General features: G+C 49.6%; 1 protein-coding gene across 1 annotated transcript; it reads right to left on the reverse strand.

The window, feature by feature from the left end:
• Positions 1-23: 23 nt before the first annotated feature.
• LOC149362520 (uncharacterized) lies at positions 24-27966 on the reverse strand. The gene is made up of 6 exons (XM_089568322.1): positions 27843-27966; positions 21339-21439; positions 15608-15670; positions 2839-2913; positions 2056-2109; positions 24-116 (listed from the first exon to the last, which is right to left on the reverse strand). Exons 1-6 carry the CDS (start codon positions 27964-27966, stop codon positions 24-26), a joined length of 510 nt encoding a protein of 169 aa, XP_089424448.1.

A 27966-nucleotide genomic window follows, 5' to 3' on the forward strand; every position in this document is an offset into this window, starting at 1 on the left:
ATAATACCGGGGCGACCCCATCTTCAGCCTGATACAAAGTCCTTGGCGTACTTGGCAAAGTCCTTGTCCTTCAGAGAATAGCGCACATCATTTGGTAAGAAAGGCCGCAGACAGCGCTGGAATTTGAAAGAAAACATCTGAGAAACTGACTACGCGCAGTATCTATGTACGTGTCACGAATGAAGGTATGATCTCACCGGCAATGTCACTGCACAGGTGCCAAGAGCTTGCTTTTCTGCATGATGTTGACAGCGCGAACTACAAGGGACAAGAAAAGAAGGGACACAGGACGAGCGCTGTTTTCTAGACAATGTTTGACCAAATGTGAAAGGTCATCACCAATGTTTAAGTTGTTCCTGTGCTCTTGTAGGCGCTTGTTAAGGCAACGCCCGGTCTGACCAATGTAACGCGCTCCACAGGAAAGGGGTACACTGTATAGAACACATGCTTTACAGGCCACAAAGTTATCCCTGTGCGCAACGCCACATCCTTCTTTTTTCTTCTTGGCCTCTTTCTTTCTTTCAATGGCAGGGCATATCTGTTCGAGCTTGACGGGGACTGAAAGAAAGAAAGAGGCCAAGAAGAAAAAAGAAGGATGTGGCGTTGCGCACAGGGATAAGTTTGTGGCCTGTAAAACATGTGTTGTATACAGTGTACCCCTTTCCTGTGGAGCGCGTTACATTGGTCAGACCGGGCGTTGCCTTAACAAGCGCCTACAAGAGCACAGGAACAACTTAAACATTGGTGATGACCTTTCACATTTGGTCAAACATTGTATAGAAAACAGCGCTCATCCTGTGTCCCTTCTTTTCTTGTCCCTTGTAGTTCGCGCTGTTCACATCATGAATATCTACCAACTCGCCCAACTGAACGTTTTGCTTTTCTGCAGCATTCTTTTACCCTCCAAAATACAAGTCACATCCACGTTGACGACTATTTCCTAACGGCTGATAAATTCACAACATACCGATGTACTTGCTTATCTATAAATGCACGATTGGTCTTGTGCTCGCGCACACAAAAGCATAAATATTACCTTAGACGCTTGCTAAAGCGCAAGGAGAGAGAGAATACATTATTTTGTGACCTAGACGCGGGTCGCTGTTTCACGGTGACGAGTTGAAGCCGCAGCTTACATGTGATGTAAGACACCAAAATAGCCGCACTCTTGAGTGTAAATCAGCAGGACTGGCGACCCATCTAACCCTTGAATTGTATAAGTGGGTAGATATGAACGAATGTTGAAGGCATGTTTAATACCTATGTGTGTTTTCAACGTAGGCACTACTTATGTGACAGCTTGGATGGTGAGGGTTTTGCATATATGAGTAAATAATCCTATGTTAAGTACATTCCCGTCAAGTAAGGTGTGGGGAACAGGGAGCAACTATGGGGCGGGAGTGTTGCAGTTCTTTGTGGTGCAGAGCTTTCTCATTCTTGGGATTGTGATCTTTCAGCTAAGGGGAAGGGTTGCTCTGAGACGTGTCGCCAAGGATGGCACGAGCTGGTTCGTTTGTTCGTTCGTTGCAAGTAGTACGAACTCAGTTTTTGGACAACCTCCATTCCGCAGGAAACAATTTTCCTCCATACCTTGGACTTAGTTCATGATAGCCTCAGTTTCGTATTCGTCATTAAAGTTAACACAACACATAGTTTTATTCCCCAGATTCCGGGGATCCGTTCCAAAGAATGTGAAGAGATAAATATGCCTAATAGTAGTCTTTTATTGCAAGCAATGCGTCTTTTATGTTTTATGAAGGTCCAGGTAGCATGACGTGAGTGTCGAACGGCTGCTTTAAAAATTCTCAGAGGAAACTGACGTTCTGTTGCTGTAGTATCAGACATACATACCTTAGCAAGTGAAACAATCGTAGAGGAATAGCGAACATGTTCAAAGTAATGCTAGTGCTGCGGATATTACACTACTAAGTCTCTCATATCCTGAGTCGCTTTGGGATGTTAACCCCGCTCCCCCAAAGTCATAACACTAATAAAACCACCACCACCACTTATAAATACAAAAAAGCGCGTGTCTCCTACTCTGACCGTACTTACTCTGATAGCTGGAATATACTTGTTGACGTCCAATTTATACATCTTCACAGTGCTCTGCATGAATAAAACGAGACGGAATCAGTGCCAATCCTGAAGTCGTCAAACGTGTAGCACAGTTTTGACCCCAGGCACCAAAGCCTGCTTTATAAAAAGAAATAAAGCGTTTTAAAATAATAAATATATAAGAAATAAAAATAATCAATATGCGGGAAGAAGTGAATGGAGCGAACTACATCAACCTGAAATTTGACGTCCGGTTGCCTAATTAGAATTTCCAGCACTGGTACAGGCATACTGTTAGTGGAAGCTGGTACGCTTTCTCGTCGGAAAACATTGTCTCTTAATTTCGAATAGGGAAGGCATGAAGCAGCTGAGAACGACATAGCATGCTCATCTATCTATGTTCGCACCGGTACCTTAGGCATGATGAAGCGCCGTACATATCTTTTCTCTCTTGCTACTAATTTTGCAGCACTGCTTAAAGGATCATGTAAATTATTGATGAAAATCGCGATATTCCTCGTCGTGCGAACAAACCTACACAAAAACCCACCAGCTGAACGACGAGTGACGAGGTAACTTTGAGCCGAACAGACACACAGCAGTGGGCCACAAAGGGATTGAACACGCTGGAGAGGATGGTAAAACTGAGGTTGGGACAAATCTGTTGCTTTCTCCTGGTGCTGAAAAGTGGCAGCAAAATACATCTGCTCCTAACGTGACCTTATTAACCCGCCCGAATAAATACATATTTCTCATTTAAAGAGCACTGCCAATACTCACAGGATGTAGAGTTGCCCATGAGCGTATCACTTTTTCAGCACAGTCCATCATCTTATCTTGGAAAGCACCTGTTGCCTGTAGCATGTCAACGTTGTAAAAATGGAAGAAATTAAGTTAGTATTTCGTCGTTTCGGGTGTGGAAACTTCGTTGGCATTCCGCCGTGCCTCGGTCTCTGAAGGTCAGCAGGGAGGTTAATAATTTTTACGCCTTGGAAAGCGATAGCTGCATTTGAAGAAGGACACGCATACCCGACGGAACACTGCAACTGCTGTTTATTTTGCAGAAAAATACTGGGTAATAATGGATGCCACAATTACTAGCCCCAGTCGGAGCTCATCTGACGTCAATTATTTTTTGTCATGGGTTGAAAAGTTTGCCCTTATCTCGTCTATAAACTGAGTGAGCGCTAAAGCGCATTGAACCGTTTGCTCTCGTAAACGTTACACACTGAACAATTCTGGACAGTAGCATTTCTCATCACTGTCGAGTTCATAAAGGCGATTTGTTCATGTGTTTTAAAATTTCACGCGAACAATCAATACATCCGCAGTTCCCGTGAGCAGGCGTGGATTTGTTTTTATCAACGCTTAGGCTATCGTCAAACACGTACCCTATAGGCTTTCAATGGCAGTTTTAAATGCTCCATGCGAGCGATGGAACATCTTTTAAAAGAAAGATTTTGCTATGCATCAGAAGCATTGACCATTAATTTCAATGTACCAATATCAGTAGAATACTATATTTTAATGTTCAAATTTCTGGACCAGAAATTCTGGGCATGACTTTCATTTCAGCGCGCAGTCTTCCCTTGTTTCACGCGTTCAACGGCAGTGTTGTTCATCCGAAAGCCATGCCACAGCGTTCGTAGAAACACACACAACTATACGAGGTCTGTTAGAAAAGTATCCGACCTTTGACCGTAGAAAAAAAGCTTGCATAACTGGAGCGTTGCAAACCTAGTCACCTTCAAAGTAGTCTACTTGGGACTCCACACACTTTTCCCAGCGGTGCTGCCATTGTAGGAAGTATTCCGAAAAGGCCCCTTTCGGAATGGAGTTTAGCTCAGCTGTCGCTGCAGCCATAATGTTCTTCCTTGTCTAAAATCGCGCTCCTTTCAATGGCCTTTTGATTTTGGGAACCAGCCAGAAATCGCAGGGGCCATATCAGGACAGTAAGGAGTCTGTTGAACTACAGGAGTCTGGTTTTTCGCCAACAATTCTGAATCGAGTGCCAGGAATGTGCAAGAGCATTGTCGCGATTGGTGCGCCAATATCCTGTTGAGCTCAGCTCCGGGTTCTTGCGCCGCACAGCATCACGTAGGCAACGGAGGACATCCCTGTAGTACTCTTTGGTCATTTTTTGACCCTCTGGAGTGCGTACTCGTGGTCTGCCACACAGAGGGTGTCAAAGAAAGCAGTCAGCATCCCTTTCACATTGCTGCGCACTTGTCGGGCCTTCTTAAGTCTTGGTGACGTGGAATGCTTCCACTGTGACGACTGGGATCTGGTTTCCGGGTCGTACCTGCACACCCAAGACTCGTCACCAGTGATTATGATGTTGATGAAGTCGGGGTCACGGTTTGCGGAATCCAGCATGTCCTGTGAGACTTCAACACGAAGCTGCTTTTGCTCCACCGTGAGCAGCTTCGGCACGAATTTCACCGCAACTCTCTCCATGGCCAAATCTTCGGTGATAATGGAATGTGCGGAGAAATTGCTCATGTCCACCTCTTGCTCAATTTCTCGGATAGTCACGCGACAGTCCCGCATCACCACAGCGTTCAGTTCGGCAATGACCTGGTCATTTTGGCATGTTGATGGCCGATTGGAGCGTGGCTCGTTCTCCACCAATGTACGGCCATCTTTAAATCAATTGTACCACTGCTTAATCTGTGTGCTGCTCATAGCATCGTCACTGAAAGCCGTCTGAAATATTCAAATGGTTTCCACTTGGCTGTCGCCGAGTTTATGGCAAAATTTGATGCAGTAGCGCTGCTCCTTTCACTCCACCATTTTTCTCTCAATAAAAAACCGACGAGAGCACTGCGCACTGCCTCACTCAAATGCTGCGGCCCAGCGACTGACGCTATCGGCAGGCAGGAAAAAATTCGTGCATGCGCATGAAGGTTCAAGGTCGCCTGATGCAAGCGCGCTTGTTTCATAGCGATCAGGTGTTCGCAAAAAAAAATAGTCGGATACTTTTCTAACAGACCTCGTACATCTGTAACACCGGCTGTAGCGGCGCTTAGCTCCCTGGTTTTAGACTCGCCAGTTATATTCGCTCTAAGCCCTCAGCAGAGCTGAGTATGTGTATGATTATACATACAGAACCCTGGAATTTGAGTAACTTGCATGTGGCGCCTGTATCGTCGTCCTATGCCGTCTCGTGCGTTTTGTAACTGCTTATTTCTTGACGTGTAAAATGTCTACTATCCTTGAGGCAGAATATCACTGTCGTCTTGCCTTCGGCTCAGGTACAGATGCATTGAGTAAAATTTCCTAGGCGATTACATTAATCCGCTCTAATACTCCCCACACCACCCTGCCCTCACACTTTATCAACACCAGTGGACCCGGACACGAGGGCACTGAGCCCGGGAAAGGAGTCGGCTAATGCGGTTGCCCAGGACCGGAGCTTTAGAGCGGCTGCGGATGGCCTCCTCAAGATGCGTATCCTCGAACGTCTCGACTTCATGCCATTATCCAACAGCAGCGCCTTTCACGCACTACTTACCCCCACCACAACCCCTGCTCAAACACACCCAAGACACCTAGTGCGGACAACTCCAGACGCATTCCTTATTCTCACACTTCGCCTATCTCTTCGACCCCGATTCTCCTCCCATCCTATCGCGATGGGAGTATGTTCAAAGCAAGGTCAAGGACCTAGACAGGCAGATCAAATGAGTTGGTTCAAAATTAATACGAAAAAATGCACTTTAATCTTAAAATGTATCGGAAAGACGCAGAAGAGTGCGATGTGCAGTGAAGCATTGAAAGATGTTAGGGAAAACATTGCTTAGTGCATGTAGCAGCCGCTGACGCAAGCCTCAATAGTAAAACAGTCAGCGGAATGAGAGGAGGGGGCGAGTGCATTTGGCAGGTACTCCCTGGTCCCTGATAGCAGACTACTTGTATATCTCAAAAAGAAAGTATATCACTGTACCTTTTTAGCATCAATCTTTCGGGAGGTAACCTGGAAGGTAACGAAAGTGTTCCCAATTAAAAAAAAAGGAACCCGGGTTGCGCGTGTTGGTGCTCTAGAGGCAAGCGAAACAAGATATCGAGAGGAAATTGGTGCGTGTAATATTGTCACAGAAGCAGGTAGGCAGGTTTGTATTTGCCACAACGTCCAAGCGCCAGCGGAAACGGCCCGGCCGGCTAACCGACTAGCGAGCGAGCTCACGGGCGAAGAAGAGCGCGCGCCAGCCTCCTGAGCGCGGCTACTAGGCGGCGCCAGTAATGCGTTGCGGCATTGCCCCTCCCGGTGGAAAAAACATCGTCCCGATGCGGCGTGGCGAGGTCAAGCAGAACCGTAGGCTTGACCTAGCGGGCGTGGAAGGGCTTCATCCTGGCAACGTGTACGACTTCCGATTGTGTTTGTCGTCGGGACGTACGAACAGTTCCTTGCGGAATCACTTTGTAGGTGACGTCGCTGAGTTTGCGCAGCACTTCGTACGGGCCGAAGTAGCGGCGCAGAAGCTTCTCGGAGCGACCGCGCTGGCGAACAGGAACCCACACCCAGACTTTATCGCCAGGGTTGTAAATTACCTCCCTGTGACGAAGATTATAGCGTTGAGCGTCTTTAACCTGCTGCGTCCGGAGTCTCGTTCGAGCAAGCTGACGGGCGGCCTCAGCGTGCTGGACGAATTGGTCAGCGCCGGCAACTGATGGAAGGGCGACATCGGGTAGTAACATTGCATCCAGCATGGTAACGGCTTCGCGACCGTACACCAAACGAAACGGGGTGAAGCGGGTCGTTTCCTGGACTGCGGTATTATACGCAAATGTTGCATACGGTAGTACGTGGTCCCAGTTCTTATGGTCTTCGTCGACGTACATTGAAAGCATATCGGCGATGGTCTTATTCAGTCGCTCAGTAAGGCCATTCGTCTGAGGATGGTGAGCTGTTGTTCTGCGATGACAAGTGCCACTGAGCCGCATAACTTCCTGGGTGAGAGCTGAAGTAAATGCAGTACCTCTGTCAGTTAAAACGACCGCAGGGGCACCATGACGGAGGACTAGGTTAAAGATGAAAAAGTTCGCAATATCAGTAGAAGTGCCGCTGGGAAGAGCTTTGGTTTCACAATAACGGGTGAGGTAATCAGTGGCGACTATAATGTAGCGGTTGCCCAAAGATGACGTAGGAAACGGCCCGAGCAAATCCATACCGACTTGGTGAAAGGGTACTCGAGGAGGACCAATAGGCTGCAGCAGACCGGCCGGCTTGACAGGCGGCGTCTTCCGACGTTGGCAATCACGGCACGTCTTAACATAGCGCTGGACAATAGCAGCAAGCTTGGGCCAGTAGTATTTTTGTCGTACGCGAGCCAAGGTCCGTGAGAAACCGAGATGGCCGGCAGAAAGCTCGTCGTGGCATGCCTGCAAAACGTCGGGACGCAGCGGCGTTGGGACCACCAGCAGGTACTGAGTGTCTGTGGAAGCGTAGTTTTTCTTGTAAAGGACGCCGTCCCGCAAGCAGAACGACGACAGGCCACGCATAAGATGGCGCACCTTCTTTGCCTCCGACATGGACGGATCTGCGCGGTTGAAAAGCCGAGTCATTTCTTCTACAAACATGGCGACGCTCTCATTGGGCCGCTGCGCTCGGGACTGTAGAGCCAGTTCAGCCATCTCTTTTCTTGCGTCGTTGCCGAATGTGCTGAGCAGCTTTGCCGGCAATCTTGCCAGGTGGTGATGGTAGCCTCGTGGTTTTCGAACCACATCTTGGCGGCGTCTTCAAGTGAAAAATAAATGTTCCGCAACTTTCGCTCCTCGTCCCACGTATTAAACGCAGCGACCCGGTCGTAGTTGGTTAACCAGTCCTCAACATCCTCAAATTTGTCGCCATGGAACGGCGTGGGCATACGCGGAGCATGGAAGAACAGCGGCTGGGCACTTACTGGAAGGTGAACGGGCTGGCTTGCCTCTGTAGTCGTCATGGTTCGCGGTAAGGAAAGAAGGGGACCACACTCGGGAGCTAAGCCTCTCAAGCGGCGGCTGGCCTTGTGCAGAGGTGTGTCCATGGTGTGTAGCTGGGCTTCGGAGGCTCCCAAAAGCTCTTCGGACATGGGATGTACCCAGCACCTCCACCCAAATGTCACAGAAGCAGGTAGGCAGGTTTGTATTTGCCACAACGTCCAAGCGCCAGCGGAAACAGCCCGGCCGGCTAACCGACTAGCGAGCGAGCTCACGGGCGAAGAAGAGCGCGCGCCAGCCTCCTGAGCGCGACTACTAGGCGGCGCCAGTAATGCGTTGGGGCAATATTGCCGCGTCTACAACAATAGCCGCTCGGCGGCTGTTCGGCACGCAGCTCGTGCGCCACGCGGTTCGCTGCTGAAGAAGACGAAGCTCGACGTTCCATCCTGGCCGTCTCGGTGTGCGCTGGCATCATCTCGGTGTTGGCGTTCCTCTGCCGTCTGGACGCGGCGCTACCTGTACCAACTGCTACGTGACACTGGTGGAGGTGCGGGCTCGACGTCCCATGTCCAACACCTCTTCAGGCAGCCGCTCATCGAGTCCCGACCAGCTACCCCTTGTCTGCACGCCCGTTCACCGCAGCAGCCGCCGCCTCCTGGGACTGGTCCCAGAGTTTGGTCTCCTCCCAAAAGAGGCACGCACTCATTGACCTGGTGGGCATACCATCATGGCTCAGGCTAGCGCTTCACATTTTACGCTCCAGCAACCCCACGTGCCAGCCAGCTTCCATGGCGTCACTTTCGAAGACGTTGAAGACTGGCTTGACCAGTTTGAGCGGGTTGCCGATTTCAACCAATGGAGCCCTGCGCAGAAGCTGCGGAACGTGTATTTCGCCCTCGAAGACGGAGCCAAGATTTGGTTCGAGAACAGGGAGGCCGATCTCCAAAGCTGGGATACCTTCCGCCAGCAGGTCCGGGACACCTTTGCTAGCACGGACCGCCGGGATCGTGCGCGGCGCCTCCTGGACGCTCGCGTCCAAAAGCCTAATGAGACCGTTGCCATGTTCGCTGAGGACGTGACCCGTCTTTGTCGGCGCGCTGACCCAGATATGGCGGAATCCGCGAAGCTCCGCCACCTGATGCAAGGTGTGAAGGACCAACTCTTCGCTGGTTTGGTCCGGAATCCCCCGCAGACGGTAGCCGACTTCATCAAAGAGGCGACCGCCATTGAGCGGGCCTTGCATCAACGCTGCCGCCGAAATGACTCCTTGTGCGGAGAGCCAAGCGCCAGTGCGGCTTCTTTCAGCGTGTCCAGCGACAATGCGTCGCTGCGTGAGCTCATACGCGCTGTGGTCCGTGAAGAGCTGCAGAAACTGACCCTTGCCTCGTCTGACCCGACGGCTGCGGCTCTTACCGAGGTTGTGCGCGACGAGATTCGTCAAGCATTTTCACCGCCTCCTCCAGTCATGCCGGAGCCACGCCCCATGAGCTACGCCGCGGCTCTCCGTTCCGAGTTGCCACCTGTGCAACGCTTGCCGTACCACCCGCCGCCGCCAACCGCTCCGCCACCGTCATTCTACCAGCGGCCTCAGCGAGGACCTGCCATGCGTCCACCGGCCCGGAAGGCGGCTGTTTGGCGCACTTCTGATCAGCAGCCGCTCTGTTACCATTGCGGGGAAGCCGGCCACCTGTATCGCCGTTGCCCATACCGTGAAATCGGCCTCCGGGGTTTCCCACGTGACGCTCCTTGTCCCCGTTTCGGTGAGCGACCCCACGAAATAGAGGAGTACCTTGCTGCCCATGACACCACCTCTAACCGCCGACCCCGATCTCCGTCTCCCGCACGCGTCACGTCGCCCAGCCGCCAGGCTTTCTCAGATGGACTGCGGGGCCGGTCTCCAAGCCCGCGCCGGGGAAACTGAAAGCGGCGACCTCAGGGGGGAAGGTTGCTGACAGCGGATATAACGAAGACCCCCGAACGCCGCCGGAGCGCGATGCCGAGATCCCGATGCCGCCGCAGCACGATTCTGTGAACCCGAGTTTCCCTGACACCGATGCAGTTAGCGCCGACCTCCGCATTCACGTTGACGGGCACCCAGTGACTGCTTTAGTCGATACAGGCGCGGACTTTTCGATCATAAGCAAGCACCTCGCGGATCGCCTCAGCAAGGTAAAGACAGCCTGGGATGGACCTCAAATTCGTACTGCTGGGGGTCACCTCATGACGCCTGTCGGAAGATGCACTGCTCGAGTCACCATTGCCAATTCTGCTTTTGTTGGCACTTTTGTTGTTCTGCCGCACTGCTGCAAAGACCTGATCCTCGGAATGGACTTCTTGCGTGAGCATGGTGCCATCATAAACCTTCCTGATCGTCTGGTAACATTTTCGACCCCTGGAACGATTCCAATCGACACCGAACCACGCAGAGTGGCCCTGCGCATAATCGACGCCGATGTGACCGTCCCTCCGCGATCCTGTGCCCTCGTTACCGTCATTTGTGACGACCTGTGCAGTGCTGACGGCGTAGCAGAACAGAACACTGCGCTTGTACTCTCTCATGGGGTCTGCATCGCCAGAGGTATCGTCACGCTACGGAACGGCCTGGCAGATGTCCTTCTAACGAATTTCGGGACCGAACGGCAACACATCGCTAAAGGCACTGCGGTCGCATACTTCGAGGGCATCGCCGAAATTAACGACTGCCTTGCCCTCCAGAGCGAAACGTCCAATTCTTGCACACCTCAGCTGATCCTCGACGTGAACCCAGGCTTACCCCCAGCCGATAGGGAGAGCCTAGTCGGCCTACTGCATCAGTTCCAAGACTGTTTCTCGTCTACGTCGGCAGTCAAACAGACGCCTCTCGCTAAGCACCGCATCATTACGGACTGCAGTACCCGACCAATTCGGCAAAACCCATACCGTGTCTCACTGCGGGAGCGTGAAGCCATAGCTGAACAAGTCAAAGAGATGCTGCAGGATGGTGTTATTCAGCCGTCGAGGAGCCCGTGGGCTTCGCCTGTGGTTTTGGTTAAGAAGAAGGATGGTAGTCTGCGATTTTGCGTTGACTACCGGAAGCTTAACCAGGTTACCAAGAAAGACGTCTACCCGTTACCACGCATTGACGACTCTCTTGACCGGTTGCGGCACGCGCGCTACTTTTCTTCGCTGGACTTAAAAAGTGGTTACTGGCAGATCGAAGTTGACGAGCGGGATCGCGAGGAGACAGCGTTCGTGACGCCGGATGGCCTTTATGAGTTCAAGGTCCTTCCTTTCGGTTTGTGTTCAGCTCCAGCAACATTTCAGAGAATGATGGACGCTGTTTTGTCGGGCCTGAAATGGCAGACGTGCTTGGTATACCTGGACGACGTTGTTGTATTTTCGCCAACGTTCGAAGAACACCTCCAGCGCCTCTTGACCGTGCTACAGGCTATACGATCTGCCGGCCTGACGTTGAAGCCCGAGAAATGCCACTTTGGTTATGAGGAGCTCCTTTTCCTGGGCCATGTCGTCAGCCATCGTGGAGTCCGGCCGGATCCTGCTAAAACAGCTGCCGTCGCCAACTTTCCCACTCCTTCGGACAAGAAAACGGTCCGGCGTTTTTTGGGCCTTTGCGCGTATTACCGGCGGTTCATTGCCAACTTTTCCCGACTTGCTGCACCGTTGACGCATCTTACAAGAGAGGACGTCCCATTCACGTGGACAGAACAGCAGCAGCAGGCATTTGATGAATTACGGCGACGGTTGCAAACCACGCCTGTCCTTGGTCATTTCGATTCTCGTGCGGAGACTCTCGTCCACACAGATGCCAGCAACGTGGGTCTCGGTGCTGTACTCGTCCAGTGGCAGGACGGCGCTGAGCGCGTAATAGCATACGCCAGCCGCACTCTGTCTCGTGCCGAATCTAATTATTCCACGACCGAAAAAGAATGCCTTGCCGTGGTATGGGCTGTGACAAAATTTCGACCTTACCTGTACGGCCGACATTTTCAAGTTGTAACCGACCACCACTCTCTTTGCTGGCTGACGAACTTACGGGATCCCTCTGGCCGCCTTGCGCGTTGGAGCTTACGCCTTCAGGAGTTTGACATGTCCATCGTCTATAAATCAGGGCGCCAGCACAACGATGCGGACTGCTTGTCCAGATATCCAGTCGAGGCTGCGCGCGACGACGACGAACCGGACTTTCCTCTCATCGCAGCCGTAGACGCAGCGACTATTTCCAGTCAGCAACGTGAGGACCCGGCGCTGAAACCTCTCATCGACTTCCTGGAAGCACGTACCGAGGAGGTTCCCCAGCCCTTCGCAAGAACCCAGTCCTCCTTTTGTCTGCGCTACAACGTGCTGTACAAAGCCAACTTTTCTCCAACCGGAAGCGACTACCTCCTCGTCGTTCCAGCGAATCTCCGTGAAGAAATCTTGCAGGCGTGTCACGACGAGCCCACCGCAGGTCACCTTGGCTACGCCCGCACTCTGGCTCGGATCAAAAAGAGCTATTACTGGCCTAAGCTTGCGGCGACTGTACGACACTATGTGCGCACGTGCCGTAATTGTCAACGACGAAAAACACCCCCTGTCAAGCCAGCTGGACTTTTACATCCCGTTCAAGTGCCCAGACTCCCGTTTGAGCAAGTTGGCATGGACCTTCTCGGCCCTTTTCCAACTTCATCTTCGGGAAACCGGTGGATTATCGTCGCTACTGATTACCTTACGCGCTACGCTGAAACCAAGGCCCTCCAGCGCGGCACAGCAGCCGAGGCTGCGAAATTTTTCGTGGAACGCATCGTCCTCCGGCATGGCGCTCCAGCACTAATTATCACGGATAGAGGCACCGCTTTCACTGCCAAACTCTTGGAATCCCTCATGCGGCTGAGTGGCACTACTCACAGGAAAACAACCGCCTACCATCCCCAGACGAATGGCCTGACCGAGCGCCTCAACAAAACTCTCGTCGACATGCTGTCCATGTATGTTGACGTTGAGCATCGATCTTGGGACAATATCCTGCCATATATTACTTTCGCGTATAACACGGCTCAACAGGAAACCACGCGGAGGACGCCCTTCTGTCTGTTGAACGGCCGCGAAGTGTCGACAATGTTGGAAGCAATGCTGCCCCATGATGGCCGCGACCCCGACGTTGGCGCCGAGGAGTTCACGCTTCGCGCAGAAGAAGCTCGACAACTTGCAAGAGTGCGCATCCTGAACCAACAAGACCGTGACGCCCGACGTTACAACCGCCGCCACAGACTGATGACGTTCGCCCCGGACGACAAAGTGTGGGTATGGACCCCCATTCGACGCCGTGGCCTTTCCGAAAAACTGCTCAAGCAGTATTTCGGCCCCTACCGAGTTCTCCGTCAGCTAAGCGACGTAACCTATGAAGTCCTCCCTGATGGGGCTTCCCGGACTACTCGCCGTCAGCAGAGACCAGAGATTGTTCATGTAGTGCGGATGAAGCCCTATTTTTCGCGAGACATTCAGTGACTCAGTGCTGTGCGTTACTCTGTTTTTTTTTTGTTTCTTTCTCCCTATTTTCTTCTTAAAGCATCGGGCCGATGCTCTTTCCGAGAGGGAGGGTAATGCCGCGTCTACAACAATAGCCGCTCGGCGGCTGTTCGGCACGCAGCTCGTGCGCCACGCGGTTCGCTGCTGAAGAAGACGAAGCTCGACGTTCCATCCTGGCCGTCTCGGTGTGCGCTGGCATCATCTCGGTGTTGGCGTTCCTCTGCCGTCTGGACGCGGCGCTACCTGTACCAACTGCTACGTGACAATATTAAAAGACTGGAAGAGAGCAGATTGACTCAGAAAAGTAGAGGCAAGTTGGTAAGCTCCAAATTGAAGTAATATAAACACAGATTGGTAGGTGATGTCATAAGAAGGCAAAATACCTCGTGGCCTTAAGTGAGCAAGCCAAAGAGAGCAAGCCTAGCTGGGAGCGGCAGAAAGTAATGAGGGCGGTTGAGATGGCGCCAATAAGCAGCACACAGTTGGCAGAAGTTTTCGAGGGTCCTTTTGCTAGCAGTGGACACAGTTTAGCTGATGATGTGGATTCGGTGTATGTATTTTCATCACCTTGCCGATGAAAATAGCTTTGATTAGAGGGAAGAACAGTCCAGATCCGCGGCGTCATGGATGAGCGCCGACGGTGTGTGACCCGGCGCGATGCACTAATACTTCGGCGTATTACAGGAGCCTGTGTGCACTGCCCAATTATTGCGTTTTCCTTAATTTTCTTACGTATGGCCCTCGTTCCATCTATGTAAGAAATGAAAAAGGCGCTCGTGTCTTGCGCGTTCTCAGTGCTCGATAAATAACCCCATGCGGTTTAAATTAATCCTTAGCCCTCCTCTTTGGGTCTCTTCTCTCTCTCCCCTTCTTTCATACCCTCCTCATTAATTCTTTCTCAAATCATCTGGATTGTCACCTAAAATTTGGATAGTTACTGCGCCCTTTGTTTTCTCGCAACGGATTTTCTCGAAATGTATTGAACCATTCCCATGAATGATTTTTGCAGCGTGGGCCTCGCTGATTCTCAGGTAACACAGGCATATGAAAGTTCTTGCGAACAACTTTAGTCGGACTTGTTTGTTGAACAATTTTAGCGCGAAAGCACTATATTGCTAGTAATCCTGAAAAAGAAAAGGTTTGTCTTCAAACGCACGCCTTCGCAAATGCGCCGCAGTTCCCTACCATATCTTCCCCTCCGTCAGCGCTCCCGACTGTAGATTATGCGGTGGGAACGCTACTCTGTCCCAAGTCACGTGGATCTGCCCCACCATCCCCTTCCGCTTAAGCACTACCGAGGAGCAGTGGGAGATCGCATTACGCATCTTGGAGCGAAGCCTTCAGGATCTGCTCACCCAACGGGCTGACTGCGTTACCGAAGCGCATAAGATCATGGCCGTCAGGTGGGACTGACCGACTGCTCTACGACGGGGGCCGCGGTTCTACTCAGCTAGTGAAGTTAATTGTCTTGTCAGCACAAAATGAGACGGACTATTTTTTTCAACAATTTAAGTGCGACAGCAGTATTTCAGTAAGAATATTGAAAAAGGCGCGGTTTGTCTGAAGCCTCTCAGATACCTACAGAAAGAGAATTAATTTTGCCGCGGCATGGTTTCGAACCCCCGGAGCCATGAACATATCGGCTTCGGTGGCCACTGCTCGACACCACTATGCTGCAACACTATCGCTCTTTGCATTGCAGGCTGTCGTCCTCATCAACTTCCATCTGTGCGTTGGAGTCACGAAAGGAAAGGAAACGCGCATAACTGTCCCCCTGCGTCAGCGGACACCTAAATCACGCTTTGTGGTACGTGGCGCAACGGACAGAGAGATGCCCAGTTCTCCCACTTGCGTTGAAAACATTTTGGCAGAAATGCGGCACTGGCGCAGTAGCCCGCTGGAGTTTATTGCGTTCACTGGAGTTTACAACGTTGTATACTCCATTCATTTTGAGGAAAGAAAAACCGCTTAAGCGCTTGCCTAGGTCAACGGACCTAGGCAAGCCTACGTGGTGCCTACGGTGGTGCCTACGTGCGAAAACCTGCTTTCGTGCACTGTTTCGTGCTTAGTGATGATAAACCGCAAGCAATTAATTTTGTTTCTGGTGTAACGTGAGCAGCCTTACGTTTTGGGTTTCTTTGACGAAAGCGTAGCACAGCCTAACTGCCAAACAGGCACGACTGGCCTCCTGAAAAGAGGGGACGAGGGAAAAAGGTTAGCTAAGAGCGAAGAAAATTTTTTCCTAGGAAAGCAGTTCATCGGAGCACCACTAATCTTGCATTTCAGATGGACCCCTTAAACGCATTGTTTCTCATTACATTTGAGCAACTTAATATACGTTTTTTCACTTAAAAAAGCTCTTTCCTCCGCTATTGAGGAAAAATGTGCGTCAGTTGTGCATGCTAGTTATTGGCTGGTCAATTAGAATGTAATAATTAACCGCCGAGCTGCTGCCACTGGGCGCATAATTTTTTAAAGCTTTTTAGCTCACGGCTAGTGAAATTGATATCAATTTTTAGACTTTAGAAGTGCCATTCTGGCTACTGCTGCAATGCTAGAAATCTATCCATCCAGCTTCGTAGGCATTCTGCATGCCTTCAATGGCCTCGCGGTTTTGATTTTGCCTGCATTCTGGCCCAGAATTCACTGTGTTGCACATGCGACCTTGTCCTGTTTTTGAGAATCTAAAGAAATGGCATTAATATCACCTACTATGAAATAGAAAGCTCCAAAAACCAGTCACCTAGCTGCAGTAAGTAAAACCTAATTATTAGACATTTATAAATCAGGATCCTAATTTGCATGTTTCAGCTGTATTCCGATGCAAAGGACCACGAAAAATATATATGCTGAAGAAAGTTGTTTTTCAACATAGCGAGCCTAGTCTTAAATATTGCTAGCAGTCTTACGTGAAACACCTATTTCAGATTACGGATAGAGGCACAGAGAAACCAGGTGCAAACTGCAACAATATGCTTTATATTGTCCTCCAGCTACCTCAACGAAGCATGGAGAGCCGAAGGTTTGGTGAACTGCTTGGTAGGCAAGTATTAATAAGTTGGAACTTCTTTTCGATATCAGGAGGATATGAGGCCATGATGACGTTTTTATACCCCGTAAGGGTCGCCATCCACAGCGCACAGCCGCTGTCGAAATGATAACTATCAAAGGAAGCGCGTGTTTCGCTTGTTATCGCCTCGAATTCCAAATATGCTTTCGTTACTCAAAGCACCATTATTGCGGTTGGAAAGGAGATTTACTGCGTGAGGAGTTTTAGTCGAAGTCGACTACGTACACCACTTTACGTACTATAATTTCAATTGATGCGGAGCGCATTTGATAACATTCTTATGCCACTCGCAAATCTATTCCAATTCTGTGTTCATGGTCTCTCACTCCCCCAATGTATTCAAATGCTGAATATAAGTTCAACTACGCAACTGCGCAGAATGTACTGCGTAGATAGGCCGCGAGAGTTCTCACCCCACTACCGACGCAGTGGTTAAGTGGTGCGCCGCTGGACTGGCAGGTGGGTTCTTCAAATACACTCACCGATAGAGCTTCTAGATCGATATTGCCCGTCACGGGAAGGCAGAGCTCCCGGAAGCCTCCGATTTGCTCTCATTATACTTCGGAAGGTTACTTCCTGCGGAGGCCTACTTATGTTGGAGTCATTTTGCTCTTAATTGTTTTCATTTTAATTCAGTTTCCTGCGTCGTCTCCCTCCTCTGCCCTACAAATAGAGAGGAGGGGTGGTTGATACGGTCGGCAGACTGTGAGAGGGAAGTCCCCTAAACACTACCTATCACGGTTGGCAGCTGGAAGTTTCAAACAGACACCGACGACACCAGAGAGTTTTCGTCTTGATGGCTTGCTAATGCTGTTGCACTAAAGGAGCTCTGAAAGGGTTTTTAGCAAGGTGTAGTACGCCTGGTATGCTGAAGCATGCCGCTTCATGAATATCCTCCAGCAAGAATTTTTTAATGCGTTTTGCAAAAAGTGACTTTCAAGACATTTAAATTTCAATGTGTTCGCGCCTTTCGCTTGTCAGTTTCTGCATCCACCCTGAAAGGGCGGCATTCGTCCTTTGGCGCTACCCCTCAGCCTGACCGAGAGGTGCTGACACACGTGAGCCGAGGTTGATGACAAGTGAGGTAGACGCCATAAACAGGCAGCGCCGGAGCAGCCGTGTGCCGTCTGCGAGAATCCAACCAATACCCATTGATTAACAGAGATTCGCTGCACAGTGAAACGGAGGACAGCGTGTGTATGAAAAAGTCGCCTAAAAGGGCTCGCCAACTTTCATGCGTAGTTGTGGGTTCTGTGCTGCATGGTGAAGTTTAATAGTTGGCTCACGTGTTCATTTTAACACAATTGAGAGATTGAGCGAGTTTATATAATATCCTGAGAAGGTGCTTCAGGTCCGCTTTATAAGAGACACAGCGCCCAATGCGTGCGAAACCAACTATGCAGCATTTTTTTCGTCCTGCTATGTTGCTCAATTCGTAATGAATAGTTCGCTCGATTTTAAATATTATTAGCCTTGGGAAGCACGTGTCTATTCGGAAGTTTTAGGCCGTGTTGAAAAATAATGAAGGTAATATATAACAAACCTTTTTTGAGGCTTCAAAAGCAAGGCCGCGAAATACAAAATCTGCAACGTGATATTTGTGTTTCTTCGGCACCTTAATACACGCTTTTAGGAAATGAATGAATTCTTTTTCGAAGTATGCCGCTTTGCGGAATTAGGAGCAGGGATGAGGGCGTAGGTGCAGAGGCAACTTCTAGTGGGTCGTCTTCAAAGCCTTCAGAGCTGCGCGTCGTAAGTCCGTCGACATCTCTTACACTGTTCTACGCAGGCCGCTCTCACTACCGTATACCGCGATGACACGTTGTGCTGCGGTGCTTGATCGTATCTGGACTGCTAGGGTGGCCATGCCGTCGGTGGTATCTGCTGAATGTTGTGTCACGCTCGTGAGAAAAATGGTTATGTCCATATAAAATGTTGTAGATCTACTCTACCGTGTTCTTGGCAGTGGGTGCGTCGGTTGTACATAGGTGGGTCATATCTGGAGAGAAAACTTGTGAAGTACGTGCGCGGTGTAGGCTGCGTTTGCAATAGCTTTGTTTATGATTTCTTGTGGCCGAGTGAGCTGTCCCATAGTGTCAGTCACTGGCGCTGGTGTTCCTTCCGATAACCAACGCCTGCTGTCTGTTTTTTTTTGTGCGTACGTAATGCATAAGTGCTCGTCCGGGGGAGCTCCACTGCACAATTTTTGGTAACGAATTTGGCGTACCGGTTCGGCAGGCAATTGGGGTATGGGGCGTTGTACATATCATTAAGCGCGCCTGCTTGCATGGCTGTGTTTCCCCCGTTCATGACTGTGTGACCCAGTGACCATTGAATTCGGATGTGTCATTCCACGACTCGCACCCGTTTCAATTTCTCCCACATGACTTTGGCCACCGCGTCCTCGGTCGTTGGTGCTGTGAACTCTGCTATCGCTGTGCATGAGTCATTTAGGATTCGATAATTATTTTCAGTTCTCCGTTCCGCAATCTCCTCTGTGGCGTTGGTAATAGTGTTGACGGCTCCCCATGTGGCCAGCAATTCCGCGTGTAGGATTGAGCATCCTGGTAGGATATATCTGTGCTGGCCGTTTTGTTACGGTACTGGCATGGCCAAACCAACCGCTTCGTTTAATTGTAGTCGAGGTTTCGCCTCCTAGAACCTCCTTCCTTCTTGTGTGCGGAGGTGCTTGCGGTTCAAGAGGCATTTTACTCTGTGGGCGCCGTTCCCATGCTACCTATGGCACACATTCTCATTCGCACCGACTCCCTTTTCGTCACACGCCTACTGCGACGTGTCAGTCGCACCCCTGAAATTTCTAAAATATCCTTTGTCCCGCTGCACACATCCTGCAGCCAATCTGTATTCAGCAGTTCCCACAAGTCCTTCTGAGCTCCCAAAGTCGTGCAGATTCTGCAACCCGCCTTGCGACCCCAACTTCACCTTTTCCTTGAGTGCTCCACCGTACTTGTTCGATATTCTTGGGAGCATATGCACCATCGGAGCGCAGTTCCGCTTGAGTGTACGAATCCATTTGTGAGGACTGTTACGGCTATAGATTTGTGCCCCCAATATCTTGATTTGCCCTTTTGTAGATGTGATGTCGTGGTCGCCAGTGTACAGAATGATCTGTTTTTTGGCGTTGCTGGCATTCCTTTCGTCTATGCTGTTAAGTTGCGTCTTTTCTAGTGGGAGCTGTACTCCCAAGGTGTCTGAGTTCTCAGTAAGGCTCATGATAGCCGCTTGCACTTCAGTAGGCATTATCTCTTCGTTTTGGTAATCCGGCGGTTCAGTTCATGTAGCAATAACATCTGCGTAAATGGTGAAGCGGGTGGAGGTGTCTCATTCGAGCGGTTCTTCTACCCGGGTCATGGCCAAGGTGAATAGCATGCGACCGAGAATGGAACCCTGGGGCACCCCTCTATCCAAGTAATAGATTCTAAGCCTTCATCTCGAAGCCTTCCTATGAGAGAGAATTGGCCTTGTTTTTCAAGAAGCTGCGTCTCCAATTCTATGCGTTTTGACTTGGGCAGTTACCTGCCAACCCTTCTAGGATGATGTTTTGTTTTACGTTGTCCAATTGTTTGAGCACATCAACAGCGAGAAAGCAATTTGGTGTCTGTTTACGGGACTGACGATTGATTAGCAATCTTGTGTGCCCATATTGCGCCGAAATACAGCCTAATCCAAGTGTAGCCCTTGTTTTGCGTATTCGATGTAATGTTCAATTCTTATGTTAATCATTCTTTCGATCAATCTGCAGAATGTTGACATTAAAGCTAATGGGCGTAGATTTTCTGGTTTCGTGTGTTCTTTGCCTCGTTTAGGTATGAAGTAGATCTGAGAGCGCAGAAGATAGTGAATCTTGCACCAGTTTTGACTACCATGATTCGTTTATTATAGGAACTGATCTTGGGCTTCATCGCTAAAGTTTTTGAGCTTCTGCTATGTACTGCATCTTGTCCAGGGCCCCGTTTTGGTTTGGCGTGCGCTTGGGCTTTCCAGCAGTTCACCTAGTGTCAACGGTTCGTCTAGTTCCATCTAGGTGTTGTCACTCGTGATTGTTGGCAGCGGTGTCGTGGGTGTCTCGGAATTACGTAGAAACAATGTACGAATTACCTTGTTCTTGAGCCCTACTGCTTACTCTCACAGGTACATCTCCGGAACCAGAGGCGCACCTTTCTTCTTCCCCAGCAGGCTCCGTAGAATTCCCCACAACTTTTTAAACGCGGGCTCGCAGCAGAGAGTCTCGCACGTCGCCATGCCATGCCATGCATCCGTTTCGAACAAAATCCACTCATCTGCGGGGCGCTGTCCTCGACGCTGCTTTGCTTTCGCAGTGTGCGCAAAAGATATGCGAAACAAAGATATGCGACAGCAGCTGTTGACTTGTGGATGGGCTTTCTTTTAGTCAGGGAAAATAATCTGCACATATAATGCATACCTATAAATACTTTAGTCTGCAGCTTTTAGCACTGTCTGCAGCTTCCAAACTGACAATATTGTATTTTCATGCAAAAATGAGCGAGTTAGCTATTTAGTACTTTCTTTCCTAGCTTTCAGAACGAAAAGCAATGAGTAGACCAGACCACATGATTGCCAAAGTTTGTGGCCCCCTGACCAGTGGATTTCTCCAGAAAACTTGTTTACAGTTCGCTGGTTTATGATATAAGGAGAACAGTGGTATGCCAAAAAATGTTCTTGCTTTACCTCCTCTCGTCGCTTTGTGTTGCCCTTATTTGACATTCATGTAATCCTCTCTGTGCAAATACTGTATGACACTTACCTTTATTATTGCTGGCGTCACGTCGAGCGTCTTTATTTCGTCTTTGCAGGAGTAAAATATATCTGTAGCGACCTTGGTAGCCTTCGCATGGTCCCATGGATCTGAGACAAGCGACAAAAAGGACGGAAATGAAACTGCGCAAAAATTATTTGTTGACCTTCAAGGGCATCATTTTCGCCTTTCGTTGGGATGCTGTCGCCTTCACAGCATATCAGCAGTCTTAAGTAGATTTTGAATTTTCTCGATTAATTTTTTAAAATGCCTGATCACATTAGTTAATGAGAAAATCATCCGATGAGGGTCGCTCATTTTTGATGAGAAAAGTCTATATTCTTCCAAACACGATCGTAGAAACGCGCCGATGGTTTCAACCGATAACCCCCAACAAAACAGCAGTGATCCAACATTCCGACTAATTAGGTTTTTATGAGACTCACGATGTGAGAGACCCTGAGTCGCTTTGAGACCTTGAACATATGAAACTAAACATATACGCCATAAACCTATTTGTTCAGGCATGGAAACACACAAACATTTTTGGTTACAGAACACTTGCTTTTTGTGTTTTCTAGTTAGACCTGCACTCATCGCTTGAAACGTCAGAAACAGCATCCTCTCATCTTAAATCATTGCAGCAAATTCAAGGAGGCACTTCGAACAACTTACGTGTGGTAATGCGAAACCATTTGTGTGAAATTCATTTTCAGTATGAGTGTACCATGCATATGACAGACCCCTTAGGGGGCCAACATATTTTCCGTGGTGCAATTCCGCAGCAAAGTTTGCGCCCATATAAAAGAACGGGTTATAGCGCTCGGTTGCTGAACCGAAAGACGCGGATTCGATCCCGGGCGTGGCGGTCAAATTTCGGTGGAGGCAAAATTCTACAGGCCCATGTGCTGTGCGACATCAGCGCACGTTAAAGAAACCTAGAAGGTCGAAATTTCTGGAGACCTTCACTACAGCGTCCCTCATAGCCCGAGTCGAATTGGGACGTTAAACCCCCATAAACCAAACCAAGCCATCTTGCACTGCGCATTGGCTACGGCTGGCGTGTAGAATATGGTGTCTACACTGTTGCTTGGCAATTTCCTGCTGCACTTTGTATCACCTGCGCTCGACCCTCGTGTTTCGCGTGGTCCACGGCGGTTTCGCAGACGCGCTGTTAGGGGCTTTCCCGCAGTTGTTTTCGCCGCCTTAGTAACTGTGGTGTAGTCTTGAGTGCGACAAATGAGGGAAACGTGCGCAGGATAGATGAAATACATAAATTTTTCGGTGTCTTCTTCAAAATGTCCTGCGGTCTTACCACCCCCCCCCCCTCCTCCTAATTCTTCTAGAAGTATAAAATATTTGCCATACCAAGAATGTTTAGTATCGTCGTTGATTATCTGCAGTTTAACACGAGGCGTGTTGGCTGCGGTGATAGCCTAGTGGTCTGGCTGAGCGGCCCTTAAAGAAGACCTATTCGCGCAACCGTGGGCCCGACTCCCAGTCGTGGATATTGATCCAGTTTCTTCTTCTCTTTTTCATGGTTTGATCTCTAAATCAGCTGAAGGTCAAAACTAGGCTCCCGGCGATCGCAGCACGAGATCCCGTAACGATGCTTTCGCTTGAAAACGAGTATGCAGCCGCCACATGCGTGAGCAATACGCGCAGAGTGGGAGCACACCACTAGTGGTCATCCACGCGGCGGCAGTCTCCCTGATATTCGTATCAGACATTCGTCGACACCGTTGCAGGTGGTGTCATACGATTTCCCGTTGTGTAGACTATACGCCCCCCGCGGTGGCTCAGTGGCTATGCCTCTCGGGTGCTGACCCAAAAGACGCGGGTTCGCTCCCGGCCACGGCGGTTACACTTTGATGAAGGCGACATGCTATAGGCCCGTGTACTCGGCAGTGTCACTGCACGTTAAAAAAAACCAAGGTGCTCGAAAATACCTGAGCCCTCCACTACGGCATCCCTCATAGCCTGAGTCACTTTGGAACGTTAAAAACCCATAAACATAAAAACCTAAAACATACAGCATACGCCTCTTGTTCACATTTGAGGCTAGCTCGCGACTGTTATTCCGATAAAGTGTCCCTGTGTTTCACTCGGAACTTTGTGGGTTTCGCATTTGTGGAGGGGGCTTTCGCAGGAGCATCTTTATTTCTTTTTATTTCTCAATGCGTAACCAGCGTCGAGGTCGAACGCTCACGATGACACACTAATGATTTCGTCTTCACAGCGCGTAAGCTGTCCTAAGTGCGCTCACAATTCTTTTTTAAGCGAAAGCACTACTAGTCGCATTTCAACGAAAGTCGGTGACATGTATTACTGTGGTCACTCCCAAATGATCAAAATATCCGAGTGATGGCAAGAAAAATAGGCTTACGCCATCAAGTGGCCGCGTGACAATAGCACCGCCATTTCAGACAATGATGTACTTGTTCTTTGGCCGACCTAAATGTGGTGCCAGTTCTCCAGGCAAAGTTCCTACCAAAATGTGACGCAACCGTTTCCCGTACTGTGCTTAGCGTGGTGTCATAATGATTTCTCGTTACATGTAGCTTACACGTGCTAGTCAAGTTGGAGGCTGGCTTCCGACAGGGTTTCGAGCCAGCGACTTAAGATATGAGACAGTTACTGCGTCATTTAATTTCGTGAAAAGCAATATTCGTATAAAGAAATTGGCACTGGTTTAAATCTGTCATACATGTTCGGACGCAGCCTGGTTTCTGTACAGAACCGTTCTCCTATTAGGCCCGGCTTGCATGGCATCACGGAGCGCGCCGGAGTGAGTACTGTGAGCGAGCGCAGCTGTCGCGATTGTATATTGCGCGTCACGTGGTTAGGAGAGGAGTGACGTGGTCAGGAGAGCGGCGAGACTCGACCCGGCGGCGGCGGTGACTGGCGCAGCTGTGGCGAGTCGAATGATGTGACGCCTGGTCACTCCTCCAATTTAGAGGTCCTGGCGAAACATTCATGAATTTCTATGTTGCAGCTCGGAGAGTAAGAGCTTTTAGTCTTGAAATTGGGATGCAACCGTTCATTCTGCAGCATTCCGGGTGGTCTCATCCGTGCATGTGTGTGTGTTGGTGGGTCACAAAGGTACAGTAATGCTTCCCCATTTCCACAAGTATCTCGGCCGAATTTTAACGCTATAGCGTTAAGGGCCCAGCGTCGCAGAAAAGCCGGTGTCCTCGGCGGCGGCGTTGGCCGCGAGCGAAAAAATGCCGCCACCGTCTTGACACGTTCTAGTAACGAGCGTTTGTTGTTTGGTAGCGCCATCTATTGTCAATGTCATGTACTGCCACGTGATTAGGCTACTTTTTCATACCTTACAGCGAGCGGTGGCCTACTGCCTTGAGGTCGGATATTTTTTACCTGTTTGGGCCGAAAAAGTTTTTCGACTCTATGGAGGGCCATTTTTCCTTACCTCGTGGCGATAGGTGCAATGTCGCCATGAGATATGAAATTTTGAGCTGCGCAGTGCTGACGACTTGGATACCATGTTAAGCCTCACCATAAGTAAATATTAACCTGATTCGAACGATATCGGTGTACTGGTCATCGAGCTCGTTACGAATATCCATGAGTTAGATCATTATGTTATCGGTTAGTTAATTACACGCAATTAAATATAAGCATGACCATAACTAAATATTAACTTTATTAGTTAATTTTAGCGTCTACCTGCTGTACTCATATAGAGGAATCCAAATATGTAATTAGTTTTATGATGCCTTATTAGTGAGTTGAAAGAGATTGACATAGTCATGTGACTAGTTAATTAGGACGTCACAAAATCAGTGACATCACTAATACAATACACTAATTACGTCACCAATAAATCGCCAATTGGGTTGCCATATCGATTTATATGGGGCCGCCATCTTGAATTCCTCGGACTTCGAAAATTTCACGCCGAAGAGAGGTGGTAGCAGACCCCAAGAAATTGAGAAACGCGATGAATAATAGCTAATGCTCTCATAATCCCAGCGGCATTAATAAATAAAATTGGGTATGAAATTGGTCGAGTTGGAGAATCGAACCAGGATGTCCGCAGAGCGAGACGAGCACGCTAACCACTCCGCCACGCCAGCTCGGTGGTTTGGAACGAGCAAAGGCGCGTCTAGTGAATAGGGTGTTCTCTTAGAAGGGTGCTTTAGAGACGTACTGTGGTTTGTATGGGTAATTATGAGCATAGAAATTACAGAAGTCGCAGTGAAGCGAGTAGTAAAGTACGTTTCCGCTACTTACCCTCTTCGCTTGGAGCGCAGGTAGCGCCATCAGGCGGCGCCCATTAAAGCCATTCCCTCCTCTACGCAATCTACGGCACTGCCCCAACATAAAGCGCGCGACGAGAGCGCCTCCCGCTCGTCTCGTTCGGGCGAGGTGGGGCCTTGCGGGGTCGCAGGAATCACGCGGTGAGCGGCGAACAACGCAGCGAACATCCAAGGCGCGTTCACCACGAAGCTTGCGGCTTGCTGCCCGTTCCTTCGGCGCGGAAGCTATGCTAGCGCTCGTGGTATCGGGCTTGTTGAGAGCGATGTGCCGACAAATTACGACTGCAACTTGAGTCCCGTGCGTTTCGGCAAGGCGCCTCCCTCATAGCCTGAGTCGATTTGAGGCGTTAAGCCCTAATAAACCAAGATCACTTTATTCATTTTAAATACATTTAAGGGGCTATCACATAAGGGCATGGCTAATATTCAAAAATAAAAAGCAAACTCATTTCCGTGAAATATAAGTGGCTACACTATCTAAAAATACAGATGGACACGTGATGACAGCATTATTGGGGGGGCGGGGGCATTCCAGTTAAGAGCAGTTAACCATATCACAGCCGCTGGGCATGGCCAGTCATCGTATAGAAGAAAAAGAATGATTTATTGTGTTTCTTCGTCACTTATAGCCACCGGAGTAACACCACTACGAAGAACATTTACCCGCTGCCAAGCATTGATGGCGGTCTCGATTTCCATAACTGGGCGGAATACTTCACCTCTATCGACCTTCGCTGTGGCTATTGGCTAATTGAAGTGGATGATTCCGCCAGCCAGTACATTGCTCTCGTGGGACCTTATGACTTGTACGAATATAAATTTACGCCTTTCGACTTACTTGATGCGTATAGGCGACTTTCAAACGAATGATGGACGCCCTTTGTCAGTGTTTGAACTGGTCCACGTGCCTCTGCTATTTGGACGACGACATTGAGTTCTCACCTGCCTTTTCTTCTCACAGTGCTGACCTGGTGACCTTTAGAAGAATAGTTCACTCTTGCGTGGTGCAGGCGCGCATCTGAACTTGTCCGAATTCTTTGTCACGTGTGGTCGTATCACAATTTTGGGCAATATCCTCCACGCCACTTGTGCTCTCCTTATGCACGCGTGAACAACTTGTCTGTGCATCATTCCTACAGCGACTTCTCGGGCCTCCTGGGTTTGTGCTCGTAGTGCTCTCGATTCGTTAAATGCTTTGCCGACCTCCTTACGACCATGCCATTCTCGTTATACTTAGACGAGGCAGCCCCACACAGTACTCCGTAGGGACGCCAGTGGTCATAGAACATCTGCCCTCTCCCTTTCGTGATATAGGCACGAGCATGTAGTGCGCCTACGCCACTCGGATCCTCACTATATTGGAGCACCCCGCCGCGGTGGCTCAGTGGTTAAGGCCCTCGGCTGCTGGCCCGAAAGACTCGGATTCGATCCCGGCCACCGTGGTCGAATTTCGATGGAGGCGAAATTCTAGAGGCCCGTGTACCGTGCGATGTCAGTGCACGTTAAAGAACCCCAGGTGGTCGAAACTTCCGGAGCCCTTCACTACGGCGTCCCGCATAGCCTGAGTCGCTTTGGGACGTTGAACCTTAATGAACCAATAAACCAACTACATCAAAGTGCAATATTGCGCTTGTATTTATACGGTCGACGTAATCAGGTTATCACCGACCACCATTGTCTCTGTTGGCTTCCTTTCTTGTACAAAAGTTGCTGGCCGGCTAGGATGTTGGGCTTTACGCCTAAGCTATTACGACTGCGCGTTTTTTTAAGTTGGGTCGGTTACGTCAAGATACAGACAGTCTCGATCATCGCACTGTTCGACTACTCTGAACGGTACACCGACGCCGGCCTCTTCTCGCTATTTGCCTTCCTGAAATTTGCGAAGAACGGCGCTGGTATGCTAGATATGCACCATTATAGGCCGGCTCAACTTCACTTTTCATGAACTTTCGTTGAACGGGTCAATATCAAGTCATCCCTCCGCGCCCATGCAAGGGTCGGGTGATGCACGGCAATACTGTGCTCTTGTAACCAATAATCCGCTACCAGTTGAACGACCAAAAAACAGTGTAGATGCAGAACTGAAACGAAACATGTTATGGTGCCTTTGGAAGGGCGGCACTACCACAATGAGGAAAAATCAAGAAACAGCCAGCAATTACGCCTTAATTCCTGCTGAAAGACCCCCAGGAGTGCTTTGTTCTAACAAAAATGGAATTGCAATAATACTCACTTAGCCGTTTACCGCACATTTGCATTTTTTGACAATTGTCAGTGGTTATCGAACATGAAACACAAATAATCACTTCCATCCAAAACTGTATAGCAGGGCGCGTCCGTGCCAGCTCGAGCGCCAT

This window comes from Amblyomma mixtum, chromosome 2 (genome assembly GCF_055824585.1).
Source record: "Amblyomma mixtum isolate Tamu chromosome 2, ASM5582458v1, whole genome shotgun sequence".
In the NCBI taxonomy this organism is placed as follows: domain Eukaryota; kingdom Metazoa; phylum Arthropoda; class Arachnida; order Ixodida; family Ixodidae; genus Amblyomma; species Amblyomma mixtum.